At 37.9% G+C, this 26,461-nt stretch overlaps 1 protein-coding gene across 6 annotated transcripts in view; it reads left to right on the top strand.

The window, feature by feature from the left end:
* Nucleotides 1-26,461, top strand: part of CWF19L2 (CWF19 like cell cycle control factor 2) — a 167,777-nt gene that overhangs the window by 26,677 nt on the left and 114,639 nt on the right. For 5 of the 6 annotated variants that reach the window (XM_008261932.5, XM_089333346.1, XM_008261936.5 and 2 more), the window contains exons 7-8: nucleotides 1,639-1,754; nucleotides 10,154-10,809. In XM_008261932.5, the coding sequence (XP_008260154.3) occupies nucleotides 1,639-1,754; nucleotides 10,154-10,809 (772 nt within the window). Of the gene's footprint in view, nucleotides 1-1,638; nucleotides 1,755-10,153; nucleotides 10,810-11,218; nucleotides 11,371-26,461 lie in introns of all 6 variants that reach the window. The other variant, XR_016234260.1, reaches the window with a different exon arrangement.

Raw genomic sequence — 26,461 nt, 5'->3', positions numbered from 1 at the left:
TTAAATTCTTTTATATTTTATGTGTATATGTCCCTAGAGCCTCTTTAAAGGCTTTTTTATAATTTTTATTGAGCAGCTTTACTAAAGTTACTGAGAATTATAATTTCTCTTTGGCCTTTTAGCATAGACAGAGATATCTCTGCTGGGTTATATAATAGGAACTGTAGTTATTCAAATTTCTTTTTGAAATCTTATTTGTAGAAACCTAAAAGTGCAAAAGCAATACGTTAGCTCAGTGACCCAGTACTACATAGGGCTAATTTTGTGATCTAGACTTTTACTACCTGTATTATCAGAGGACAGTCCAGGGTTAGTTACTCTAGATTCTTCAGTAGAAGACTGTTTCTTACCATGTGCTTAGTAGAACTTCTTGTTATATATTTTGTTGTTTTGATGATTTTACTCTTCCTGTTGAGTTTTTCCATTCTTTATTTTTTTGGCTTTCTGTTAGTCTTTGACTTGGAAGGACTTTCAAAGGTAGTTATTTCTAGCTGCCTTAGTGTAGAGATGAAATAAAAGTCCAAAGAAGTCAATGACTTGCTTCACATCTTGCAGCTATTTAGTAGTAGCAACAAGAGCAAAATCTTAATCTTCTGATACTTATTTTATTTTATTTCTGTATCAGCGTGTCTTCTGAGAAATAGCTTTCTGGACTTTGTAGTCACTATCTTACCAGAAGGGTAACAATTATTCTGATTTTTAGCACTAAAAATCTGTTATATCCTTGCTTCTGGCTGTTGTACACATTTTGGGATTCATCCACAGTACATTGTCCTTGCTGTAGTGTATTTTACAGATGAATCACCATCTGTGTATCCCTTTTTCCTAGAGTGGGCATTTCCTGGGTTACTTCCAGGCTGGAATTATTTTGAATGATTATTCTTTTATGGATGTTCATCTGCATGTCCATTGGGGGCCTGTGTGTGCATTTTTGTTAATTTTAAAGCTGGAGTGATCTTAAATCCATCTTATTTTGGGACAAAGAATTTAAGGAACAGAATTTTCATTCGAACAATTGATTAGATTTCCATTTTACACATGAAGTATAGCATGTACAGAAAGAAATACAAACAGCTTAATAAAGTATTAAAGGTATTTAAATCTTAATAGTGATCACAGTTAAAGTATATATATATATATATATATAAAATATATATTTCAGCATTCTCTTCTACAGCTCCTTTATTGTTTGTACTGCATCTGAGGTACCTTTTCCCTCTTGATACATGTATCTTTATTCTATTTTAATCTGGGTAATTTTCTTGAGCTTGGTATGTGGAATTTTCCCTGACTTCCCAGTTAGAAGTAATTCCTAACTTTTCTCATTTTCTGTAATGTTTTATATCTTGATATAGTATTTCTCACATATTCTATTTATTATAATTATCTTAATCATTTCTCCTCATCCTCTTAGACTCACTTTTCTTGACAATATTTTTATCTTTTCCTTAATAGGGCAAATCTCTATACCTTACATTTATAGGCACTCATATATATGTTGGATTTTGCATGTGCTTGTGATTTTTATTTGTTTAAGGAAAACATTTAATTTTATATTTTTAGAAGTCATCATAAAATAAATATTCTACGATAGCCACATTATAATGTAACTAACTAGCATTTATTATTGGAATTTAGTTTCAGGAGTAGAAGATGGTGGATTAAGCTGGCTAAGGAAATCTTACCAGAGAATGAAGGAACAGGCTGAGAAACAAAATAAAAATCTGGAGGACATTGTAGCTGAAAGATATGGGGTGAGTATCTGTATTAAGGAGATATGTACTATTTTTGGAGTTACATGAAAAATTAAGTGGCTTTAACTTTGTTTTGTACTCCAAAGCATTTTTCAATTGAAATGATATTAAATTTCAGATTCTTATGCTGCTGAATTAATTTCCTGCTTTGCACTATTTTGTAAACTTAATATAGCATATTTTTACTGATGTAATGAATGTAAAATAAAAGTATCTAAAACTTAAATATGTATTTGTTTAATTTGGAAATAGCATTCTATTATTGTGAGAAAGTTTAAATAGATTGTTAGGCAGCCTCCATAGTATACCTCTGGAGGCAACTCTGTTGAAATTTTGGTGTATTCCAGAATTTTGTATATTTTCAAGTTTTGACATTTCCAGTAGGGTTTTTTTAATGTTTTGTTTTTCTTGTTATTTTGAGTGTGTATATAATCTTGAAGCAATGAATGCATGTAGTAGTATGTGATATTTTAGCATCAGCTTCTCCATTCATGTGTAGATAATCTTTTTATTTCAGTAGTTATTGTGTTTTTTCCTCTTGATTTCCAAAGGAAAGCTGTTTGCAGAAAGTCGTAAGATTTCAAAAATGTAGAAAAGTCTAAAAGGAGAAGAGCGGAGGATCATCCTGTATCTTAAAGAGAATCTCTGATAACATTTTAATATGTATTTTTCCATTTATTTTGCTTACTAATATAGAAATAGTTGGATGTCAATAATTAATTGACTTCCCTCTTACCACCTCCCTCCCCCCGTCTAATAGCACTGTGCTGTTTTTGTCAGGGCATTTTGTATATTTACATGGTTCTTTTCTTTTTTTTAAATTTATTTTTTAAGGAATAGATTTTCATAACTACCACTTTAGGAGTATAGTTATTTTTCCCACCATACCTACCCTCCTACCCACACTCCCATGCCTCATCCTCCTCCCTCTCCTTTTCCCAGTCCCATTCTCCATTAAGATTCATTTTCAGTTAACTTTGTACACAGAAGACCAACTCTGTACTAAGTAAAGATTTCAGCAATTTACACACACACACACACACACTGAGAACTACTTTTACATAAACTCTCATAATACAACTCATTGAAGACAGAGGTCCTTTGTGGGGAGTTAGTGCACAGTGACTCCTGTGGCTAATTTAAAAATTAACACTCTTATGTACGACGTCAATGACCACCTGAGGCTCTTGACATGAGCTGCCTAGGCTATGGAAGCCTTTTGAGTCCACAAACTGTCAGTATTTGGAGAAGGCCGTAAGCAAAGTGAAAGTTCTTTTCACTCTCTAGAGAAAAGTACATTCTTCTTCAATGGCCACTTCTTTCTGCTGGGGTCTCACAGACATCCTTCATGTAGAACATTTTTTTGCCACAGTGTCTTGGCATTCCATGCCTGAAATGCTCTCACAAGCTTTTCAGCCAGACCAGGAAGCCTTAAGGGCTGATTCTGATGTCAGAGTGTCACTTAAAATGACTGTCATTCTATAAGTCTGCTGTGTAGACTGCTCCCCATGTCAGAACATTATCTCCTTTTTAATTCTATCTGTTATCATTACCAGGCACTTGATCCTATTTATTGATCACTTTAACACTTAATCTTATCTATATGTTCACTTTAATGCTTAATATGATCACTTTAACAATTAATATGGCATTTTTTTACCACCAAGCTTAATGAGATTTAGAGTCCCATGACAAGTTTTTAAACTCTACCTTTAAAAGTAGTCCATAGGAACGTATGCAGAACTATACAGCTTTACAGTTACAAGCTTCCTCCTCCCTCTTATTCCCGCCCTTACTTTATTTTTTTTTTTAAGATTTATGTATTACTTAAAAGAGTAACAGAGAGAAGGAGGGGCAGAGAGAGATAAAGAGAGAGAAAGAAAGAGAGAGAAGGAGGTCTTTCATCTGCTGGTTCACTCCCCAGTTGCCTGCAATGGTCGGAGCTGTGCTGATCTGAAGCCAGGAGCCAGGAGCTTCTTCCAGGTCTTCCACAGGGGTGCAGGGACCCAAGGACTTGGCCATCTTCTGTTGCTTTCCCAGGCCATAACAGAGAGCTGCATGGGAAGTGGAGCAGCCGGATCTCTAACCAGTGCCCATGTGGGTTGCCGACATTGCAGGTGGTGGTTTAACCTGCTATGCCACAGTGCCGGGCCCCCCCACTCTTATTTTTTGCTGAGATGTATTTTCAGTTGAATTTATACACATATTAACTGTTAAGAGTTTAACAAATAGTATGTGGAAAACAAAAAACAAACAAACAAAAAAACAAAAAAATGAATCTCTTTCTTGATAGGCAAGACAAGGGTCAAGTCATTCCTTCTCGAAGTGTCAATTTCATCTCTACAGATTTTGTTTTAGGTTCTCTATTAGTTCTCACAGATCAGGGAGAACATATCATAATTGTCCCTTTGGGACTGGCTTACTTCACTAAGTATGGTGTTTTCCAGATTCATTCATTTTGTTGCAAATGACTGGATTTCATTTTTGTTTTCACTGCTTTGTTGTATTCCATAGTGTATATATCTCATAATTTCATTATCCAGTCATAATTTCATTATCCTCAGTGAGGAATCTGTTAATTCAGATTCCCAAGCAACGCCCTTTACCAGGTAACCAGGAAGTCTTGAGCGTATGGAGTTTCCTACAGTGACTGCCCAAAGTCCCAGCCACACCGTGAGTCCTCCCACACAGCCTCAGTTTTTTTTCCACAGTACCAGCATAGAAACTTTCCACAGTCACAAGTTCCCAGCCCCCTGTTAGTTCTCCCCACGAGTCAGGAGTTTCCACTCTGCTGGTTGCTGGGTGTGGACACGAGCTAGCACAGCTGTTACATATGTCTAAAATTGCTCCTGCTCTATGCTTTATGGGCTTGTTACAGGATGCTGTTAAAGTGATCAGGGAGAAAGAAACTTGTCCCTGCTTTTTTTTTTTTCTCCTCTGGTTTGGTAGGTACACTGTCCCCCTGGGACTCCAAGCTGGGTTCCCTCTAGGCTCTAACTGCAGCTTTAGCACCAATGGCTTGGGTTGCTTCTGTCTGGTCTTACTTCACTTTCCAATGCTGGTATGTAGGCACTTGGCTGCCGGAGCCTTGAGCGTCCATGCCCTCCATGTAGGTCCACCATGTCCCTCTAATTTGCATTGAGTTTCCTCTGCTGTTTTCTCCCTAACTGTTCCCTGAGACTGCACTCTCTCCCACTTTTTTTTAAAACCATCTTCTTATAGACTAGAGCACTAAGCTCCCTCCCTACTTTCTATCTTGGAGCTCCTCTTTGCTATTTTCTTAAGATAAGTTACCGAGAATTAAATTGCTAGTTTAAAAGATAAAGACTTTTTTTTTCTTTTTTAAATTTGAGAGTGATATCTACTGTCTCCTATTTCTCTCCCCAAATGCCCATGGTAGTCTGTGACTGGAGTTGGAGCTTGGATTTAAGAAGTCAAGTCAGGTCTTCCATGTAAGTGACAGGAAATCAATTATTTGGACCTTCAACATTGTCTCCTAGGGTTTGCATTGGCAGGAAGCTGGAGGTTATCAGCATAGATGGGTTTGAACCTAGGCATTCTAATAATGAATTGGGGACATCCTAACTGCTGGCTAGACATCTCCTCTGACATTAAAAAACAGTTTTCTTTCTTTCTTTTTTTTTTTTTATTTTCCCTTTTTTGAGAGGGAAAGAGAACGAGAGAGCTCTGAGAGAGTGAAAGAGAGAGAGTGAAAGAGAGAGAGAGACAGACACCAGGTTCATTGCCCAGGCTAGACCAGAGCTTGAACTGGGAGCTAAGAACTAAATCAAGGTCTCCCATGTGGTTGGCAGGAACTCAACCATTTGAAACATAACTGTTGCCTCTCAGGGTCTGCATTAGCAGGAATTTGGAGTTGGGAGCTAGAGCTGTGTATTCAACTCAGGTACTCTAGTTGGGATGCAGGCATTCTAACTGGTGTCTTAACTGCTAGGCTAAGCATCCATTCCAAGATAGAGAATTGAAAGTGAGCACTTGGCTGATCCTCCGCCTGCAGCGCCGGCAACCCAGGTTCTAGTCCTGGTTGAGGCGCCGGAATCTGTCATGGTTACTCCTCTTCCTGTCCAGCTCTCTGCTATGGCCGGGAGGGCAGTGGAGGATGGCCCAAGTGCTTGGGCCCTGCACCTGCATGGGAGACCAGGAGGAAGCACCTGGCTCTTGGCTTTGGATCAGCTCAGCACTGGCTGTAGTGGCCATTTACGGAGTGAACCAATGGAAGGAAGACCTTTCTCTCTGTCTCTCTCTCACTAACTCTGCCTGTCCAAAAAAAGAAAAAAAGAAAGTGAGCTAAATAATGCCAAATTTCTCTAGAGCAGGATTTGAACAAATTATGCTTATTAAAATCGGCAAAGGAAGACCTTTCTCTCTGTCTCTCTCTCTCACTGTCCACTCTGCCTGTCAAAAAAAAAAATTTCTTTTATCATGAATTTTCAACAGTAATATTAGCATTCTTCGTAGACTATCCTGTTCTGATTAGTAAACTTTTTTTTTTGCTTTTGTTTTGATACATTTGTTTAAAGGTTCCATATGGGTGCCAATTCATGTCCCAGCTGCTCCATTTCTGATCCATTTCCTTGATAATGGCCTAGGAATAATAGTAGAAGGTGGCCTAAGTGTTTGGGTCCCTCCTACCCACGTGGGAGACCTGGATAAAGCCTCTGGCTCCTTACTTTGGCCTGGCCAGCACTGTCCTTGGCAGCCATCTAGGCAATAAACCAGCAAATGGAATATCTCTCCTGCCATCCCTCCCCAGCCCCTTAACTCTAACTTTCAAAATGAATTAATACATCTTTAAAAATTTTTTGAAAGTATTGTTTCACATTTGTTTTAGTTATTTATATTTTTTAATGAATTTGTTATTGATATTATTTGCCCATTTTTCTTTTGGGATATTGATTTACTTAAGATTGTTTATTGAATCTGCTCAGAATTTTTTCCCCCTTATTTTCATACTTTATTTTTTACTTTGTTGATATTTGCTATGGCTAGTTTTAAATTTTTTTGCCTAGTAAAATCCCTTATTTTTCTTTCTTGACTTAATGCTTTGGTAAAATTTCTTGACAAGCCTTCTCTACCTCAAAAGCTATAAAAAATATACTTATGTTTACTTTGAGCACTTGTTCAGTTTTATTTTTTGAGTTTATCTTTAATGTCCCATATGGGATGACGGCACTGTGGCAGTGGCTTTACCGCTACGCCATAGCTCCAGCCCTGAAAAGTTGCTGTTTTTTTAAAAAAATTTTATTTTCATGTTTTTTTGTATTATATATTTCAAGTATATAAACTGATACTTCTGTATATTTTTAAGGTATTTATCATGGTTAATAGTAATATTGTAGTCAGGCAAATTAGTGTATGTATCTGACATTGCACAGTTCTTCTTTTGTGTTTGTATAGTAAAGGTATCTAAAATCTGTTCTTTCAGTAGATTTCTAATTGTGTTCATGCTGTAAATTAGATTTTAGGCTTATTTATCTTTTACAACTGAAGCTTTGTACTCTTTACCTACGTTTCCTTATCTCAGTCCCTGTTAACTGTCTTTAGTGTTCTCTGTGAACAATGTGTCATTTCTTTGACAACTGCATGAAACTTCACAATTATAAGAGCAAGTTATTCATACTTGACCATTACATTTGCCATTTGGATTATAGTATGTCTCTTTTTTTTTCTTTGCCCTAAGTAATGTAAAGTTTGGTTTAAGCATCAAATAACTTTAAAATTGTATTTATTCAAAAATTTTTTTGGTAGTTCTTTAGTTTTTTAAAAAAATTATTTATTTGAGAAGCAGTGAGCAAGCCAGAGTGAGTGCCCCCACCCACTTGTTCACTCCTCAAATGCCAGCAGTGGCTGGGTCTAAAGCTGGGAGCTGGGAACTCAGTACAGGTCTCCCTTGCAGGTGGCTGGAACCCAGTTACTAGAGCCATCACTGCTGCCTTCCAGGGTCTGCATTCAAAGGAAGCTGGAATTAGGGGCTGGAGCTGGAATCAAACCTAGGCTCCCTGATGTAGGACATTGGCGTGTTAACGGCTAGGCTAGATGCCTGTCTCTTGAACACTGTTTTTTTAAAGTTTAGAAGTAGTAAGTGAAGTGGTATGTCTTTTGATTCTTTGCATTTTTGAAGATTTTTTTTCTGTTGTGTATATCAAGGAAGGTTAGTTTGACTGTGAATTTAAATATTTATGGAGAATTATAGCCTAATAATATTTTTAAAAATTTTATCTTTATCTCATTGACCATTTAAGTATTATATTATAGATAAAAACGTGGTAGCAGTTTTACTTTCATTCCTTTGCAGTTAATATGTGTACCCTCGTTTGTATGCTTGCTCACACTTAGGCACACCTTTCCATGATCTAGTATTTGTGAAGGATTTTTTTCTTGAGTTTTGAAATTCAGAAACTAGGGTTTTATGTATAAATCTTTCCAAACCTCTTTTCCCACTCACGGCTACTCTGAATAGACCCTTCTAGTTTTGCTTCTTCCTTCTGAAATTACTAGTGCATGCATATTAAATTCACTAAAATCAATTGTCCATATATCTTTTTTCTTAGAATTTATATCTATTTTTCATCTTTTCCTAAAGTATAGAGAATTTCTAGGCCAGTTTGGTTTTCAACACTTTCTATTGTAATAAGTGTATCTGAGCATTTTTTGGGGTACAGTTTTTCATTAATTAGTCCTTGTTTTTGAATGATTCTGTTTTCTCCTTTTTTTTTTAAAGATTTTATTTTTATTTTATTTGAAATGCAGAGTCAGACAAGAGACAGAGAGATCTTCTATCGCTGGTTCATCTCCCAAGTAGTCATAATGGGTGGGGCTGGGCCCGGCTGAAGGCAGGAGCCAAGACCTTCTTGTGGGTGTCTCACATGGGAGGCAAGGGCCCAGAGACTTGGGCCATTCTCCACTGCTTTTCCCAAGCAATCAGGAGGATTGGATCTGAAGTGGAGCAGCCAGGACTTGAACTGGTGCCCATATGGGATGCCAGTGTTGCAGGCAGAAGCTTTACCCGCTATGCCACAACAATGGTCCCTCTGTTTTCTCATAGGAGCATTTTATGTATGTTTGTGTGTTTATGAATCTCTTTTATTGTGTGTTTTAACAATATAGTCCTTTTGAATTCCACTACCAGTAGAAACTAATTAATTAAAATTTTTTTCATTTATTTATTTTTATTTATATGAAAGGCAGAGGCAAGGAAAGAGACAGGCATAGAGAGATCTTCATGAGCTGGTTAATTCCCTAAGTGTTGACAACACTCAATTCTGGGTCTCCCATGTGAGTTGGAGACCAAACTGCTTGAGTCATCCCCCATTCTCTCACCTGGTGCTCATTGGCAAGAAGTTGGAATCAGAAGTGAAGCTGGGACTTTGATATAGGATTGTAGGCATCTCAAGTGGTATATTAACTGCAGTGTCATAAACCTGCTCCTATTTATTATTATTTTTAAGTTTATATCTTTAATGTTCTCTGATTTCTATTTTTGTATTAGAGCAGGGCCTTTGGTCTATGGGGCTATCTGTTTTCAAAGTTTTCATTTTAGGGGTGGGCATTGGCCTAATGGTTAAGATTCCTGCATGGGCGGTGCCGTGGCTGAATAGGCTAATCCTCAGCCTAGCGGCGCCGGCACACCAGGTTCTAGTCCCGGTTGGGGAGCCGGATTCTGTCTCGGTTGCCCCTCTTTCAGGGGCACTCTGCTATGTCCCGGGAGTGCAGTGGAGGATGGCCCAATTGCTTGGGCCCTGTACCCCATGGGAGACCAGGAGAAGCACCTGGCTCCTGCCTTCGGATCAGCGTGGTGCGCCGGCCACAGCGCACCGGCCGCGGCGGCCATTGGAGGGTGAACCAATGGCAAAAGGAAGACCTTTCTCTCTCTCTCTCTCTCTCACTGTCCACTCTGCCTGTCAAAAAAAAAAAAAAAAAAAAAAAAAAAAAGGATTCCTGCATGCTACATCAGTGATGCTACATCATTGTACCTGGATTTAATACCTGGCTCTGGCTCTGGCTCCTGACTCTACTTTTCTGCTGATATAGACTCCAGGAAGTGGTATTGATGACTCCAGTAATGGAGTTCCTGCCGCTCATGTGGGAGACCTGGAATTGAGTTCCTATCTCCTGGATTTGGCCCTAGGCGGCCCAGCCAAGGCCCTGTGGTTGCAAACATTTGGGGAGTGAACCAGCAGATGGGAGCTCTTTCTCTTTCTCCGTAGCTGTCTCTCTGCCTGTCAAAGATGTGCAAGATGATTGTCTGGGTCTTTCCCCCCAACCTGAAAACTTTTTTTTCATTCTGTCACTTGGAAGTGATAAACACAGTGGTATGTTGGGGCAAGTCACTGAGCCTTTCTTAATTTTAGATACGTTATTTAATTTTTTTTCCTTTATAGTCAATGGAAATATTTCAGTCGAAATTAGAAGAAGCTGAAAAAATTGCATCCAAAAAAGAAGATTATAGAAGAGAACGGTGGAGGAAACCAGCATATTCAGATATAACACAAAATAATCAAGAAAGTAGAAAATCAGACTTTGTAAAATACAGTAAAAGTTCAAAGGATAGATACAATGCAACAGATATTGCAAATTGTAGCAGTAAAGATAAATTTATTGGGGATGAAAAAGATAAGAGATCTGAATCTTTAGAAACATATAGGAGAGATTCTGTTCCAAGGCAAAATCGAGAGTTTTCTTCTGGGAATTTGAGACCCAAATTCTTAAGACCTTCTGATGATGAAGACTTGTCATTTCACAGCAAGAGCAGAAATTTGGAACCATCTCATTCATCTACATCATGGGCAGCTGAGGGTTCTTTGCGTTGTGGTTTTCGAAAACCTATCGAAAACAGTGAGAAAATTTTAACATCATTGAGTGGATCTGATGGAAGTGAAGGAGGCAAGAAACATTCAGATCAAAAGCTTTCAGAAATCAGCAGCATTGACTGTGGACACATTTCAGAAGACGTGAAAGAAAAATCACACCCTGAAAGTTTGCAAGATGACCCTCCGAAAAGAGAATATCTGCAAGACACAAAGTCTACATTTGCTGGGTATTTTATCATTTGTTTTTAAAACTGGTAAATGAGTTTTAACACTCTGAGGAGTCAAAGAACTGACCTGTATATTTAGAATACGTTATTTTATTAACTGTTTATTACTCTCCAATTTCTTGAAATTGATGGGAGAGATAAGATATAAAGACTTGGCAGTACAGTAGTTTTTATGAATTGTATTTCATTTCACAATTTTATTTTACCAGGAGCTGAAAAAAATTCAGCTGCTATATTTGCTCAGATTTTGTTGCTTTTTTCCAGTTTAAAAGGCAGAACAAGCTAGACTTTTAAAAGGATGTGTGCAGGAAATATTTTAGTAGATTTTGTTGCTAATGCCATATTACTTTCTAAGAAAATTAGCTCATTGTTAAGTTTGATTGTAAATGTAAATACCATGTGTCTACAGGAGATCTGGGAAAGTGAAGGAAGATATGCTACCACAGTCCAGATACGAAATGACAAGCATATGCCAGAAATCCTATAGAGGAAAGCATGAGTTATGTTGTTGTTTTACATAGGAAGAAATAATTCACTTTGGACAATTGATAAAATTTAAAGGTAATGGTAGAGTTTTAAAAGTAAATATAGGTAGAATCATGGTTGTATGTGTAATGATAAGGCAAACAGGTAGCACTTACTGTTTTACACAGGGCTTTGTCAGAAGATAAGGAAACCCAGATTGAGTAGAATCAGATCTGGCAAATTTTGATTAAGCCATAGGGCGAGTCTTATTGGAGATGGGAATAAAGAAAAATGTCCAAAGAATAATGACAAACTATACTTTAGTGGACATTATAATATGTGAAAAGTATTGCCATATGAGTGAGACATGTAAAATGAAGTATTAGGAAAAAACAGAAACCAGTGGTAGTAATTCAGGCAAATATTGTGGTTTGGGATCATGAATTTAGTAAATTGTTTTTGTTAAGGACTCCATCTGAAGCACAGTGTGTAACTTTATTATTTTTTGTAGATGTATTTATTTATTTGAAGGAATTATAGAGAGGCAGAGAGAGAGAGAGAGAAATTGTTCATTCCCAGAATGGCTGGATTGTCAGGACTGGGCCAGGCTGAAGCCAGGAGCCAGCAGCTTTATCTGGGTCTCCCATGTGGGTACAGGAGCCCAAGAACTTGGGCCATCTTCTGCTGCTTTCTCAGGCACATTAGCAGGGAGCTGAATTGGAAGTGGAGCAACCTGGACTTGAACTGGTGCCCATATGGGGTGCTGGCACTGCATGTGGTAGCCTTACCTATATTATAGGAGGCACTGACAAAGGCTGGACTGAATGATGGAGCTCCAATTAAATGGACTCTAGTTTAAGTCAAGACTTTTCGTCCTTGGAAGCTGAAGGAGAAATCCAGTTGTATTGACTAAATGAACATGGTAGGGATTAGAGAAAGTCTGTGACTCCTTCCCCACTTATGAGAAGCCCAGTCTGGCCCAGTACTGGCTGTTATGGGCCTTTGGGAGAATGAAACAGTGGATGGAAAATCTCTCTCTGTCTTTCCCTCTCTCTCTGTCACTCTTTCAAAAAAAAAAAAAAATTACCCACAATGATTTTGCGAAGCATTGTTAGAACATTACCATGGGAATATGTTGGTCTTTTTTTTTTTAAGTACTATTTCTAGGGAGTTTTAGAACCAATGATTTTATAACTAGAAAAAAATCCAAGAACTGATTTTATTATTATTATTATTATTATTATTATTTTTTTTTTTTGACAGGCAGAGTGGACAGTGAGAGAGAGAGACAGAGAGAAAGGTCTTCCTTTGCCGTTAGTTCACCCTCCAATGGCCGCCGCGGCCGGCGCGCTGCGGCCGGCGCACCGCGCTGATCCGATGGCAGGAGCCAGGAGCCAGGTGCTTTTCCTGGTCTCCCATGGGGTGCAGGGCCCAAGCACCTGGGCCATCCTCCACTGCACTCCCTGGCCACAGCAGAGGGCTGGCCTGGAAGAGGGGCAACCGGGACAGAATCCGGCGCCCCGACCGGGACTAGAACCCGGTGTGCCGGCGCCGCTAGGCGGAGGATTAGCCTAGTGAGCCGCGGCGCCGGCCCAAGAACTGATTTTAAAAGTGAAAGAAATCACAATCTCACTATTGCATTTTGTGGATGCAGAAACTCAGGGAACTGAGGTTATGACTCACACAATGTTATGAGTAAGAGTTGCCAGGTATGCTCCTTTTATTATTTGAACATACTTATGGTAATTTTTTTTAATCCCCAATTCAGATTTAACCAAGTGTATTTTATGTTATCTGTCAACTTTGTTGGTAACAATAATCATTTCCTGGGCCTGTGATCTTTAACAAGAAGTTGACACCTGATCTTGGTGTGCTTTAGTTTCCTTATCTTAAAGCAAGGTGTGAATACAGTCTATTTAATGGGGTGTTGCATGAGTTAATATTTATATGAACAAGTTAGTATAGTATCTTATTATTATGTGAATAATGCAAAAATGTTAGTTCTTCTTGTGGCTATTAATGATATTATATAGTTACTTGCAGAGCTTAGGTTTAAACTTCCTGTCATCTGATAACCATTTAGCATTATCTGTTCAAATAAAGTTAAAAGGAAAACCATGGATTGGCTTTGAAAACAAAAAGAGGCCTTTTCTTTTATATACTAATTATGGAAAAATTTTTATCCTTTGTAAAAGTTATTTTGATGGAATATGAAAAAAGTTGATGAATCAGAGGCATAAGAGTTGAAGAAGGACATATAAGCTGCAAGAAGGAAGGCATTTTCAGTGAGGACAGGAAGAAACTTAAGAGTTTATTATAAAATTACCATCCATAGTTCCGTCTCTCCACCAGATTATGGAGCAGTTGTAACAGCTGTTAAATATCTTGGTCTGATATGAATGGTAATTGGAGAAATTAGTTGAATTGGTTTTATTTATATTTTACTTATATTTGTTTATCTTTCTTACTATTTATTATTTTTAAAGATACTGATTATATAAGTAATTATATAAATAATGTCTTTATAAATGAGACTATTAAAGAAAAGTCTTCTTTTCACTTCCAATCCTAATCACACTAACCAGATTAACAATGTTAACTGTGTCCTTTTGGATTTTTAGTACATTTAAATATGTGCAATATATATTTAATGTCTATAAACTTTTATATAGATAACTTATAAATATATGAACTTAAATATTTAAGTTGAATAGCTTCATATTGCAAGTACTAGTCTGAACTTTGTTTTTTTCCAATCAGTGTCTCTTAAAAATCTTTTCACATAACCCATATAGCTGTATCTACCCTTTTCTTTAAAAGCTCTTCTAATGTTGCATTGTAAATCTTATATATAGCTCAATATATTTCACCAGGCTCCTATTCATGGACTTTGAGTTTTTTTTTTAAGTTTATTGCTCTTAACAATGCTGTAGTGAAGTTTTACATGTGCCATTTTTTGTACTATTTAAATATACTAATTAGTTATTTAAAATAACTTTCAAAGAGTAGAATTGTCAGGTGAAAGAGTTATATGCAGTTTAAAATTTTTAAATTAAATTTTTTTGAACTTTTCTTTGAAAGGTACACACCCACACACACAGATATCTTTATCTGCTGGCTCACCTCTCAAATGTCTGCAGTGCCAGGGCTAGATTCCAGCAAGGTCTTCCTTGTGGTGGCAGTTGCTTGAGCCATCACTGCTGCTCTGAGGGCGTGCATTAGCAGGAAGCAGGATTGGAAGCTAAGTGAGTACTTGGACTCAGGCACTACAATATAGGATGTGGGCATTCCAAGCAACATCTTAACCAATGACCTCTTACCCCCCATTTTGCTTTTTATGTATCTTGTTGTATTAAGCAGTCACATAGTCATAGGTGAAAATGGGTTTCCTCCAGCGTCTTTACCAATAGTATTTTGAACTTCTTTTTAATTTTTGTTACGTGCCTAGTTGAGAAACAAAGTCTTTTATTGATTTTAATTTCTTTATGGGTGTTCTTGATGTTATTTAATTTACTTATTTGAAAGAGAGAGAGACAGAGATAATGATAGAGAGAGGTCTCCATTACGCTGGTTTATTCCTCAGATATTCATAATAGGGCTGGACCAGGCCAAAGTTGGGAATTTGAAACTCAATCTGAGTATCTCACATGGGTGGCAGGGACCCAAGTAATTGAGCCAGCACTTGTTGCCTCTCAGGGTGCCTACTGATTAGCAGGAAGCTGGAATTGTGAGTGGAACTGGGACTTGAACCCAGGCACTCTAAAATGATGTTGTGGAATGTGGGCATTCCAAGCAGTATCTTTTTTTTTTTAATATTTATTTATTTATGTGAGAAGCACTGTTACACATACACACAGAGGGAGAGACAGAGAGGTCATCCATCTATTGGTTCACTTCCCAAGTGGCCACAACGGCTGTAGCTGAGCCTATCCGAAGCCAGGAACTTCTTCCAGGTCTCCCACATGGTTGTGGGGACCCAAGCACTTGTGCCATCTTCACTGGCATAAGCAGAGAGCTGGATCAGAAGAGCAGCAGCCAGGACATGAACCGGCACCCATGTGGCATGCCGGCACCACAGGTGGAGGCTTAGCCTTCTATGCCATAGGGCTAGCCCCCAAGTGGTATCCTAACTGTCAGGCTGTTGTCCATCCTAAGTTGGCAATATTTGTAATGTGTTCTTTATTTTTATTTCTTTTTTGTTAATTAGTCATATGTTTTTCTGTTTTCTGAGTTTTTCTTTTTAATTTTCATGAGCTGTATATGTTTGTCACACAGTGTGGTTTTTTCATCCTTTGTATTTTTTTTCTGTCATTTTTCTTTAATGTGTTCAAGTTGATCAGTTTTTTTCTTTTTAGACTCTGGTTTTCATAAATAGCAGAAGACTAGCCATCAGCAGTGGTCCATGTGATCAAGAATTTTAAGCTTACTTTTTTTTTTTTTTTTAAAGGTTTACTTTATTTGAAAGGTGGAGTAACAGAGAGGAAGAGAGAGAAGGGGAGATCTCCCATCTACTGGTTAATCCCATAAATGGCTGCAATGGCTAGGAATGGGCCAGGCTGAAGCCAGGAGCCTGGAACTTCAATCTGGGTTTTTCACATGGGTAGGAGGAGCCAAAGCACTCTTGAGTCATACTAACTAAGCTTTCTCAGGTGTATTAGCAGGGAGCTGGATCAGAAGTGGAGCAGCTGGGACTCAAACCAGTGCTCTGATATGGGATCTCAGTGTCATAGGTGTCAGCCTCAAACTTTAGACTTACTATTCTTAGAATGAAAATGTGTTTGCATGCATTTTTGTTCTGTTGGGAAATACATTAGCTAAGTACTTTCAGAAGTGGAAACAGTGTAGTATTTAAGCAAAAATTAATGTGATGTTCTTAATTTTAATTTTATAAATTTAATATCAGAAACCTAACTCATGTACTATTTTTTAGCCTTTAGGTGTTATTCCTTGCAGAGTTTACCAGTGAAGGAAAGATGAGGATTCCAGGTTTTCTAGATGTTGAGTGTAGTCAGGAGATTCTTAGGCAGGAGAGAAAATATGAGAATAAGTGGCAAGAAGAGAGTAATTAAGGAGAAATCTATGAGCACTGCTAGAAGAATACTTTCAGTATACTAAAGTTTTCTGAGATGTCATTGGACTGGAGCACTTTTAATAACTTTTTCCTCAGACAGGTTTAGCCAATGGTGTGTGTGTGTATTTTTTTTTAATTTTTTTATTTTTTGACAGGCAGAGTGGACAGTGAGAGAGAGACAGAGAGAGAAAGGTCTTCCTTTTGCTGTTGGTTCACCCTCCAATGGCTGCCGCGGCCGGCGCGCTGCGGCTGGTGCACCGCGCTGATCCGATGGCAGGAGCCAGGTACTTATCCTGGTCTCCCATGAGGTGCAGGGCCCAAGCACTTGGGCCATCCTCCACTGCACTCCCTGGCCACAGCAGAGAGCTGGCCTGGAAGAGGGGCAACCGGGACAGAATCCGGCGCCCCGACTGGGACTAGAACCCGGTGTGCCGGTGCCGCAAGGCGGAGGATTAGCCTAGTGAGCCGTGGTGGCGGCCCTGTGTATGTATTTTAAAGAGAGTACATTTTAATGGGTAAATAAGATTCACTTTTTAGGTATCAGTTTTAAAGGTGACTTCTAAAATTTAGCAGTAATCCAAAATGCTTATATTTCTTCTTTTGTATATAGGATAGTTGCAGATGCCATGATGCTGGTGTTTTTTTTTTTTTTTTTTTGATTTTATTTATTTGAGAGGTAGAGTTACAGACAGTGAGAGGGAGAGACAGAGAGAGAGATCTTCCTTCCGTTGGTTCACCCTCCAAATGGCCACAACGGCTGGAGCTGCACCGATCCAAATCCAGGAGCCAGGTGCCTCTTCCCGATCTCCCATATGGGTGCAGGGGCCCAAGCACTTGGGCCATCTTCTGCTTTCCCAGGCCGTAGCAGTGAGCTGGAATGGAAGAGGAGCAGCTGGGACTAGAACTGACGCCCGTATGGGATGCCGGCGCTGCAGGCGGAGATTTAACCTACTGCGCCATGGCGCCAGCCCCGATGCTGTTTCTTTCAAAGCATCTGCTCCTCATCATAAATACTTAGAGAGTAGAGAAGCAATCTCTTTCTTGCTTTTTGCTTCAGAATAACATCTTTGCTGCACTGGCGTAAGAAATATTTAGAATTCTTACATATCATGTCACGTGTCCTTCTCTCCTTCTATCTATTAATGAACAGTTTAATTCCTGTGAGAAAATACTCGATTTGTGTGGAATATTCTGTTTCAAAACGGTATAAGTTGCTTCTATTAAGCTTCCTTTGACATCTAGTTATCTTAGCACTTGTGGGCTTTGCTAGGTTTTAGAATATCTTTGTTGCCTTTGTTTGGTTGAATTCCAAGCTTGAATCCTGAGAAATGAGGGAAAGAGGATTTTTTTTAAGGGAAGTGTAAAGTAAAATGACAAAGGTGAGCCCTTTGAGGGATAGCAGTAGAACTTTTTGGTAATATAATCTAGAATATAGAACCAGATTTCAGTAGACTAAATGTGGTTATGGGTTATGTAATGATAGAGATAGAACACGTGAGAGATATGGATTTAATCAAATGTCTCCCTCATCTCTTCTCTGTTTCTCTTTTAAATATCTGTACTTCAGGGGCTGGCACTGTGGCTACTTGGTTAATCCTTCGCCTGTGGCACCGCATCCCATATGGGTGCCGGGTTCTAGTCCCGGTTGCTCCTCTTCCAGTCCAGCTCTCTGCTGTGGCCCGGGAAGGCAGTGGAGGATGGCCCAAGTCCTTGGGCCCCTGCACCCGCATGGGAGACCAGGAGGAAGCACCTGGCTTCTGGCTTCGGATCGGCGCAGTGCGCTGGCCGAAGCAGCCATTTGGGGGGTGAACAAACGTGAGGAAGACCTTCCTCTCTGTCTCTCTCTCTCTGTCTAACTCTGTCTGTCAAAATAAAAATAAGAAAAAGTATCTATACTTGAATATGTTTGTATTTTAATGGAAAAGAATCAGTATCAATTTTAGAATATGCTAAACTTACAAAATAATAATAAATGGAACAATTGAAGATCCTTGAGGTTAGTACAGGTAAGTAAGGGATCCAGTTTGCTCATTTAAATAGATGAGTTTGCTTTGGGTGATAATATTAAAAGAAAAGGAATTGTGACTATAGATTATGAGTGACAGAGAAATTTAGGCATTCTTTGTATATGACTCAGATAAAAATTTTTCATTTTTTTTTAAGATTTAGTTTATTAGTTTGAAATAGTTATAGACAGAGGTAGAAACAGAGAGGTCTTCCATCTGCTGGTTCACTCCCCAGATGGCCACAACGGCCAGAGCTGTGCCAATCTGAGGTCAGGAGCCAGGAGCTGCTTCTGGGTCTCCTGTGTGGGTGCAAGGGCCCAAGGACTTGGGCCATCTTCTACTGCTTTCCCAGGCCATAGCAGAGAGCTGGATTGGAAGAGGTCCAGCCAGAACTAGAACTGGTACCCATATTGGATGCTGGTGCTTCAGGCTAGGGCTTTAACCTGCTGCGCTGGCCCCGAGATCAGAATTTTTCAACATACTATCCTTACAATATTGATGGTTCTCTTGGTCTTTTTATAGACCACAAGGAGTTTGGCAGCTTCAGAGAAACAACATAAAGTGACACATCATCTTGGTTCACATATAGCCCATAAAATTGAAATGTCCTCTCATTATTATGTTACTAATACTGATACCAGGTTTATTTTATTCTGAAATTTTGATGAACCTTTAGAACAAAATTACCCCTCCCTCAAATTATTGTTCTTTGTGCACATATTTTCCCTAAGTGATCCTTGAATACTGAGAGTTTGAGAAATATACTATTTCTTTTACTTACTCCGATTTGTAAAAACATATCTAGATTGGTGTGACAAAGAATGAAGTAAAAAGAAAAGAGAGGATGTTAGTTTTGCATGTGTTTCTTGGAACTTACGTGATATGAATTTGATAAATTTATTATAATATCCTATATTTACTGAATGCTTCTTATATTCCCTAGGTCTGATGGTTTAAAAGTAATTATGACATAGTATGTGCCTTCAAAGGACTCAACAGTATCAGAGAGGCAGTCAAGATATGTGAACAACTGTGGTTACATAAATGCCAAATACTTAGAGTTGCAGATATGGGTATAGTACTTAGATAGTTTCACACAGGGTGGGGGTGATTTTCCCCCCTGGGTAAGATGGGGAAACATAGTCCAGGAAAGTTGTTTAGGGAATGTTGTAACTTTTATAAAATAAAGATTTATTTATTTGAAAATCAGAGGGAGAGACAGAGCGAGAGAGAGAGATTTCCATCTGCTAGGTTGCTCCCCGAATGGCTGCAATGGCCAGGGCTGGACCAGATGGAAGCCAGGAGTTTCATCCAGATCTCTCACATGGGTGACAGGGACCCAAACACTTGGGCAATCTTCTGCTGCTTTTGTTAGGCCATTAGCGGGGAGCTGGATTGGAAGTGGAGCAACCAGGACCTGAACCAGGACCCATGTGGGATGCTGACATCACAGGGAGCTGCTTTACCTGCTATACCACAAAGCCAGCCCCAGCCCTGGTTGTAGCCTCTTGAAGGTTGAAACCTATTGGACAATAATAAGTGAGAAAGGTCAACTAATTTGGAAGGAAAAACTGGGAACAAGAGCAGCATTGTGTAGTTAAGCATTTGCAAGTAGTATTTTAGAGTGTATATTTGTTCCCTGAGGTCATGGTATATCTCTTTTTAGTTTTTGTATCTCTAAATCTTAGTACAGTGGTTAACATATACTAAACTCTCAACAATTTGTGAAATACAATTAACTGGTGGGAAGTTGGGTAGGCAGGTATTTTTGTACATTGTGTAAATGACTCCAGGAGTCATGGTTTTTAGTTGGACAATATTTTATGAGTGGTAGGAAAGAAATATTTTAAGGATTTTAAATAGATAAGATTTGCAAAGATTCCAGTAGATTGTGAAGTGGAACAGATTTGAGGCAGATTTACTTGTTAGGAAGCTGTAGTTGAGAGACCAATCAAGTCTTTAATCAAAGGAGTGAATGTAGAGAAAGAGAGGAGGAGCTTGAATTGACACCCATGGCCCAGTGATTATGCTTTAATTCTGTGATTCCTTGAAGGGATTGGTTACTTCTTATCTGTGCACAACTCTAGAATTCTACTTTTTAAGCTTTTTTTGAAGAAACTTCACCATTGGGATTTAGATAGTGATGTAGACCTGTTTGGAGGATTGTCCTGTGACTCACTAATTATCTTCAATTGTGAAGAGAACTAATAATTATTGATCACCAGGTAAGGTACTGTGTTTGGAATTTCATTACATTACTGCAATTACTGTAATCTTTAATATCTACATTCTGATAATCAAATAGTAGATATTAATTATTGTCTTGATTTTATAGCCTCATTGAGGTTAAAATACTAGCCCAACCTCATGAAACTAGTAATTAGCACTGTCTGGGTTTGAACCCATGTTTGACTCTAAAAAACTCCTTTTCTTGTGATGCTAAAACAGATTTCCAGTTTTTTGCAAGGGGGAAAGGAACAATTGGCATTATTTTTTAAAAGAAACTTTTAGTATTTTTTGAAAAGCTTGCACTAGAAACTCATAATTGGATTAGTTGTCTGTAAACATTTATACTTTTACTCACATCTATTAGTAGACACAAGTCTATAGCCATATTGACATTTAGTTCAGTAGTTTAAAATCCTTGAAAACTTTCTCTTCAAAGAAGGAGGTGAATTGACTGATGGATTTTGTCTTTCTTTCTTATGATCTTATAAAGACTAAAGCTTGTTTGCAAAATGGCTTACTTTTTGAATGAACTTGGTAGGAAATCTTGTATTGAGTTGTGCTACATCTGGATTATAGTAAACATTTATTGGAATAACAGAATGGTTTGAAGGAATATTGGAGAAACCATCCCCTTATCCATTTTATTTGGTCTCAGTTCTTTATTTTCTCAGCTGGCTGATGTTGAGATGAAAAATGTATGAACTAGGTACAACTTTGTTGGAAAAAAAAAAAAAAAAAACCCTGGAAAAGTACTTGGAAGTGAAGGAATGCATAAGAAAAAGTAGCCAAGAAGTTTCTTACTAGGGAACAGAGGAGTTTGTTTTTTACTTAGGAAACAGGAATTTCGAGAGACAGACCTTGGAGCAAGAGACTTCATGGGGCAATTATTATACTGATTTTCTTTAGAAAAGGCATGAACTGTGATGATTTAATTTTGCATTATATATGTATGTGAAAGTTTTACTAATATCTGTAACTTCCACCTAATGGCCAGGAAGAATAAATTTTTTTTTTTTATTTGACCGAGTTAGTGTGAGAGAGAGACAGAAAGGAAGTTCTTCCTTCTGTTGGTTCACCCCACAAATGACCGCTACAGCCAGAGCTGCACTGATCTGAAGCCAGGAGCCAGGTACTTCTTCCTGGTCTCCCATGCGGGTGCAGGTGCCCAGGCACTTGGGCCATCCTCCATTGCCTTCCCGGGCCACAGCAGAGAGCTGGACTGGAAGAGGAGTGACTAGGTCTCGAACCGGTACCCATATGAGATGCCAGTGCCACAGGCAGAGGATTAGCCAAGTGAGCCATGGTGCCGGCCCGAGGAACAGTAAATTTTTAAAGCAGGGGATTTGGAAAATTGAGTGGGAAAGAATATAAATTGTTAAAATTTATATATTAACAAAATTACTGAAAGATATTTTCCATGCAAAAAATACAGCTACTGAAGTTAACAGTACCTGAACTCATAGATGTATATAAAAAGTAATAATGTTCTCGTGCTCTCACCATTGCAGTGCCCCTACTGTTCATTTTAATTTTTTTTTAAAATGTCTACTCACAGAAAATAAAGGGAAGGGAAATGTTACTTTCCAAAGGGACTTTTCCTCAAATATTTTAGATTTCTTAGTGTAAGCACCAGAATATTGCCTTTCCTTTCATCAATATGAGAAGAAAGGGTTCCCATAGAATTTCTGCAGATTAATGTCTGTTTTTTTTTTTTTCAAATTTAAATAGTCTTGGTTAAAAGATATCTTCTTTATGATGGCAGAAGGATTCACTATCCAAGGAGATTTTTAATCGTTGTTAGGTCAAATTTTAATCTGGTAGTATATATTTTACTATTCCTTGCTCTGAGTCTATGTTGAAAATAAGAATAGCTTAATTTCAATAGAATATGGTAAAATCTAGGAATTTGAGAAAATTAGTAATATCATAAATATCTCCTTTGTATTTGAAATTTTGAGAGAGATCTGATATATTCCACTTTTAACTTTATTGCTTCCTTCTGAGGTTTTTAAAAACAATGTTGGGGCTGGCATCATTGTGTAGCATGTTAAGCTGCTGCTTGTGATGCCAGCATCACATTTGGTCTGTTCTACTTCAATCTAGTTCCCTGCTAGTGCACCTGGGAAAGCAGCGGAAGATGGCTCAAGTTTGAGCCTAGCACCCATGTGGAAGACCCAGATGAAACTCCATTCTCCTGGCGTGGGTCTGGCCTAGCGTTGGACCATTTGGAGAATGCATCAGTGAATGGAAGATCTCTCTGTCTCTCCCTCCCTCTCTTTTCCTTTTCTGTTTCTCTCTCCCTCTCTCTTTCTTTCTCTCCAAATCTACCTTTCAAATCAATGGATAAATCATCAACAGCAATAGCGTTGTCAAGGTATAAGTGACATAAAAGAAACCATATATATATATATGGCATACAATTTGGCAAGTTTTGAAATGTATATATTCTCATGAAACCATCAACCTGAGTAGTTTTCATGCTCTTTCATAATTTTCAATTTTTCATAATTTTTCCTTCCTGCCTCTCCTCAGATCCCACTCTCAGACAAGCATGTATCTGCTATCTTTAACTATAGATAGATAAGCTTTCAATTTCTAAAGTTTTATACGAATATTGTAGATTTTTTTGGGAGGGCATCTGGCTTCCCTTGCTTGGCTTAATTGCTATGAGATTCATTCATACTATGCCTTTATCAATAGTTCATTCATTTTTATTGATTGGTTGTGTACCATTGGTAGATATAACACAGTTGTTTATCTATTCTCCTACTGGTAGACATTTTAGTTTTTGATTGTTAAAAAGCTGCTTTGAATGTTCATATACACATGCTTCCTTGTCTCTTGATTAAAAACACAGGAGAGGAATGACTAGGTTGTATGGTACTTGTATGTTTTAATGTTAAGAAACTGCCAACTTAATTTCCAATTCTAATTTCTAATTACCATTGAGAGTTTCATTGAGTACTATGTGAATTTCACTTCCTCTGAATTTTTTTGAGAAGTTATTCAGTCTTCTTTTTTGACTCTTCTAGTGTATGAGTAGTGTCAGCTCATAGTTGGAATTTGCATTCCTCTAATGACTACCGATGTTAAGCATCTTTTCATGTGCTAGTTGTCATCTACATACCTTTTTGTAAAGTGCTTAGAATATTTAGTGATGTTACTTGTCTCATTTCCTTTATAGGCACTTTGTATTCTTTTTTTTTTCCCTAATCAGGCTATAGGCTTATTAATTTTGATTGTCTTAAAAGAAGTAACTTTTGGTTACATTGAGTTTCTTTAATTTTTTTTGTTCTCTATTTCTGCTTTTTGTTATTTCTTTTATTCTGCTTACTTTGACTTTAATTTGCTCTTGTTTTTCTACTCTTAAGTTGCAAGCTGGGGGCACATTAATTTGAGAGATTTGCATTTTCCTATTTTTGTCATAAAAGTATTTAGAGCTATAAATTTCTGTCTTTAAAGCTTTAGCAGCATAGCACAAGTTTGGATATGTTATATGTTATATTTAAAATTGTTTAATTTAAAAAACCTTGTAATTTTCTTTTGTTTTCTTTCCTGGTTCATGGGTTACTTACAGGTACGCTGTTCAGTTTTCAAATAGTTGAGGATTTTCCAGTGAAGTTAATGATTTCTAAAAACTTGATTGTGGTCAGAGAATATAGTTTGTGTGACCTGATCCTTACATATTTATTAAGATTGATTTTTTTATTTTTATTTTTGACAGGCAGAGTTAGAGAGTTATAGACAGTGAGAGAGAGAGAGAGACAGAGAGAAAGGTCTTCCTTCCGTTGGTTCACTCCCCTAATGGCTGCTGTGGCCAGCGCTGCGCTGATCTGAAGCCAGGAGCTGGGGGCTTCCTCCCAGTCTCCCATGCAGGTGCAGGGACCCAAGCACTTGGGCCATCCTCTCTGCTGCCCTCCTGGGCCACAGGAGAGAGCTGGACTGGAAGAGGAGCAACTGGGACTGGTACCCGGCACCCCAACTGGTAGTAGAACCTGGGGTGCTGGTGTCGCAGGTGGAGGATTAGCCAAGTGAGCCATGGCACTGGCCCTAAGACTGATTTTATGGCTCAGACTGTGGTCTATCATGGTAAATGTTTTGTATGCACTTGGAAAGAATTTGTTTTCTGCTGATGATGAGTAGAGTGTTCTATGACTGTCCATTAAGTCATATTAGTTGATAATGCTGTTGAAATCTTTCATATTCTTGCTGTTGTGTGTCATTCAATCAAGTGTTGGTGAATGCTGTTGAAATTGCAACTGAAGGACCATTTATATATAATATCATTATCGATATAATTAGATTCAAATGTGTAATTTTGCCATTTTTTTTCCTGTTTTTCCTATATGTCCTCTTTTCTGTTTTTCTTCTTTTTCATGCTTTTTTAAATTTCAGGGTTTTTTGAGTATGATTTCATTTTCCTTTGTTGCTATAATTATTGTAAACATTTTTTACTTATTTGAGAGGCAGAGAGAGAAAGAGGTTGAATGCTCCCTTCTGCTGATTCACTCCCCAGATGCTCCCAACTGAATCCAGGCCTTCCCTGTGAGTGGCAGGAACCCAGCTTCTTCAGCCATCTTATTTCTGCCTCCTGGGTCCGTATTAGCAGGAAGTTGGAATTGGGAGCCAGAACTGGAGCTGGAGGTCAAACTCAAGCACTGTGATATGAGATGCCTTATCAGTGAAGCCAAATGCCTGCCACTGTAATTAAAAAAAAAATTTTAGTGGTTGGTTTAACTTTGACAGCATGCAAAATTATCCTCCTATTTCTATATGGTGTAAGAACTTTACTATAGTTTATTTACACTTCTCCCCTTCTTTCTGTTCTTTATGTTAATATTGTTGTACATTTTACTTTTACTTGTTCTAAGCCCCAAATGTATTCTTATCATTAAAAATAGTTATCTGAAAGAGATTTAAGTAGTAAGAAAAAGGTGTTATATAATTACCATTATTGTCATTTCTAGTCATCTTCTTTACTTTGGGTTGATCCACCTTTCAATATATCTTTATTTTTTCTTCCCAAAGGCTTTTTGTAACATTCATTCAGCTTTCTGTGTTTGAATGTCTTTATTTAGCTTTTGTTTTTACTGGTAATAGAATTCTAGGTTGATAAATAAATTACTTTAAAGATGTTGTTTCTTTCTCTTCTTTCTTGTGTTATTTCTGATGAGAAGGCTACTGTCGTAGTGAACTTTATGTATCTAAATAATGTGTTTTATTTACTATATGTGCTTTAAAATGTCCTTTTTTACCATCTGTTTTGAGCAATTTGATTAAGATGTGCTTTGGTGTCAATTTTTCTTTTTTTTTTTTTTTGTTTTGTACTTCAGATTTCTTGAGCTTCTGTAATTTCTACAAATATGAAAAATTTTGGCTTCTTCTTCTAGCTCCTATTCCTTTTTGGGGGCCTCAAGTTGTATGTTGGTAGAGCAATTTTGTCTCATGGTTTTCTGATATTCCTTTCATTTTTAAAAACTTTTTTTTGCCTGTTTTATTTTGCATGGTTTTTATTGCTTCAGATTCACTATTTTTTTCTTCTGAATTTTAATCTTCCATTAATCTTATATAGTATATTTTTTATCTCAGACTTTTTAGCTTTCATCTGTAGAAATTCAGTTTGAATCTTGTTTTTGTCTCTTCATTGTCTGTAACAGTTTGAACACATGGAACATGGTTATAATGACTTTTTTTTAAGGTTTTTTATTTATTTGAGAGGTAGAGTTACAGATAGTGAGAGGTAGAGACAGAGAGAAAGGTCTTCCTTTCGTTGATTAACTCCCAAGATGGCCGCAATGGCTGGAGCTGCGCCCATCTGAAGCCAGGAGCCAGGAGCTTCCTCCGGGTCTCCCATGTGGGTGCAGGGGCCAAGCACTTGGGC

The sequence above is a fragment of the Oryctolagus cuniculus genome, chromosome 1 (genome assembly GCF_051225735.1).
Source record: "Oryctolagus cuniculus isolate XC-2025 breed Fujian yellow rabbit chromosome 1, ASM5122573v1, whole genome shotgun sequence".
NCBI lineage: Eukaryota > Metazoa > Chordata > Mammalia > Lagomorpha > Leporidae > Oryctolagus > Oryctolagus cuniculus.
Note: the sequence above shows the minus strand (reverse complement) of the source record. Positions and strands in the feature narration are given on the sequence as shown.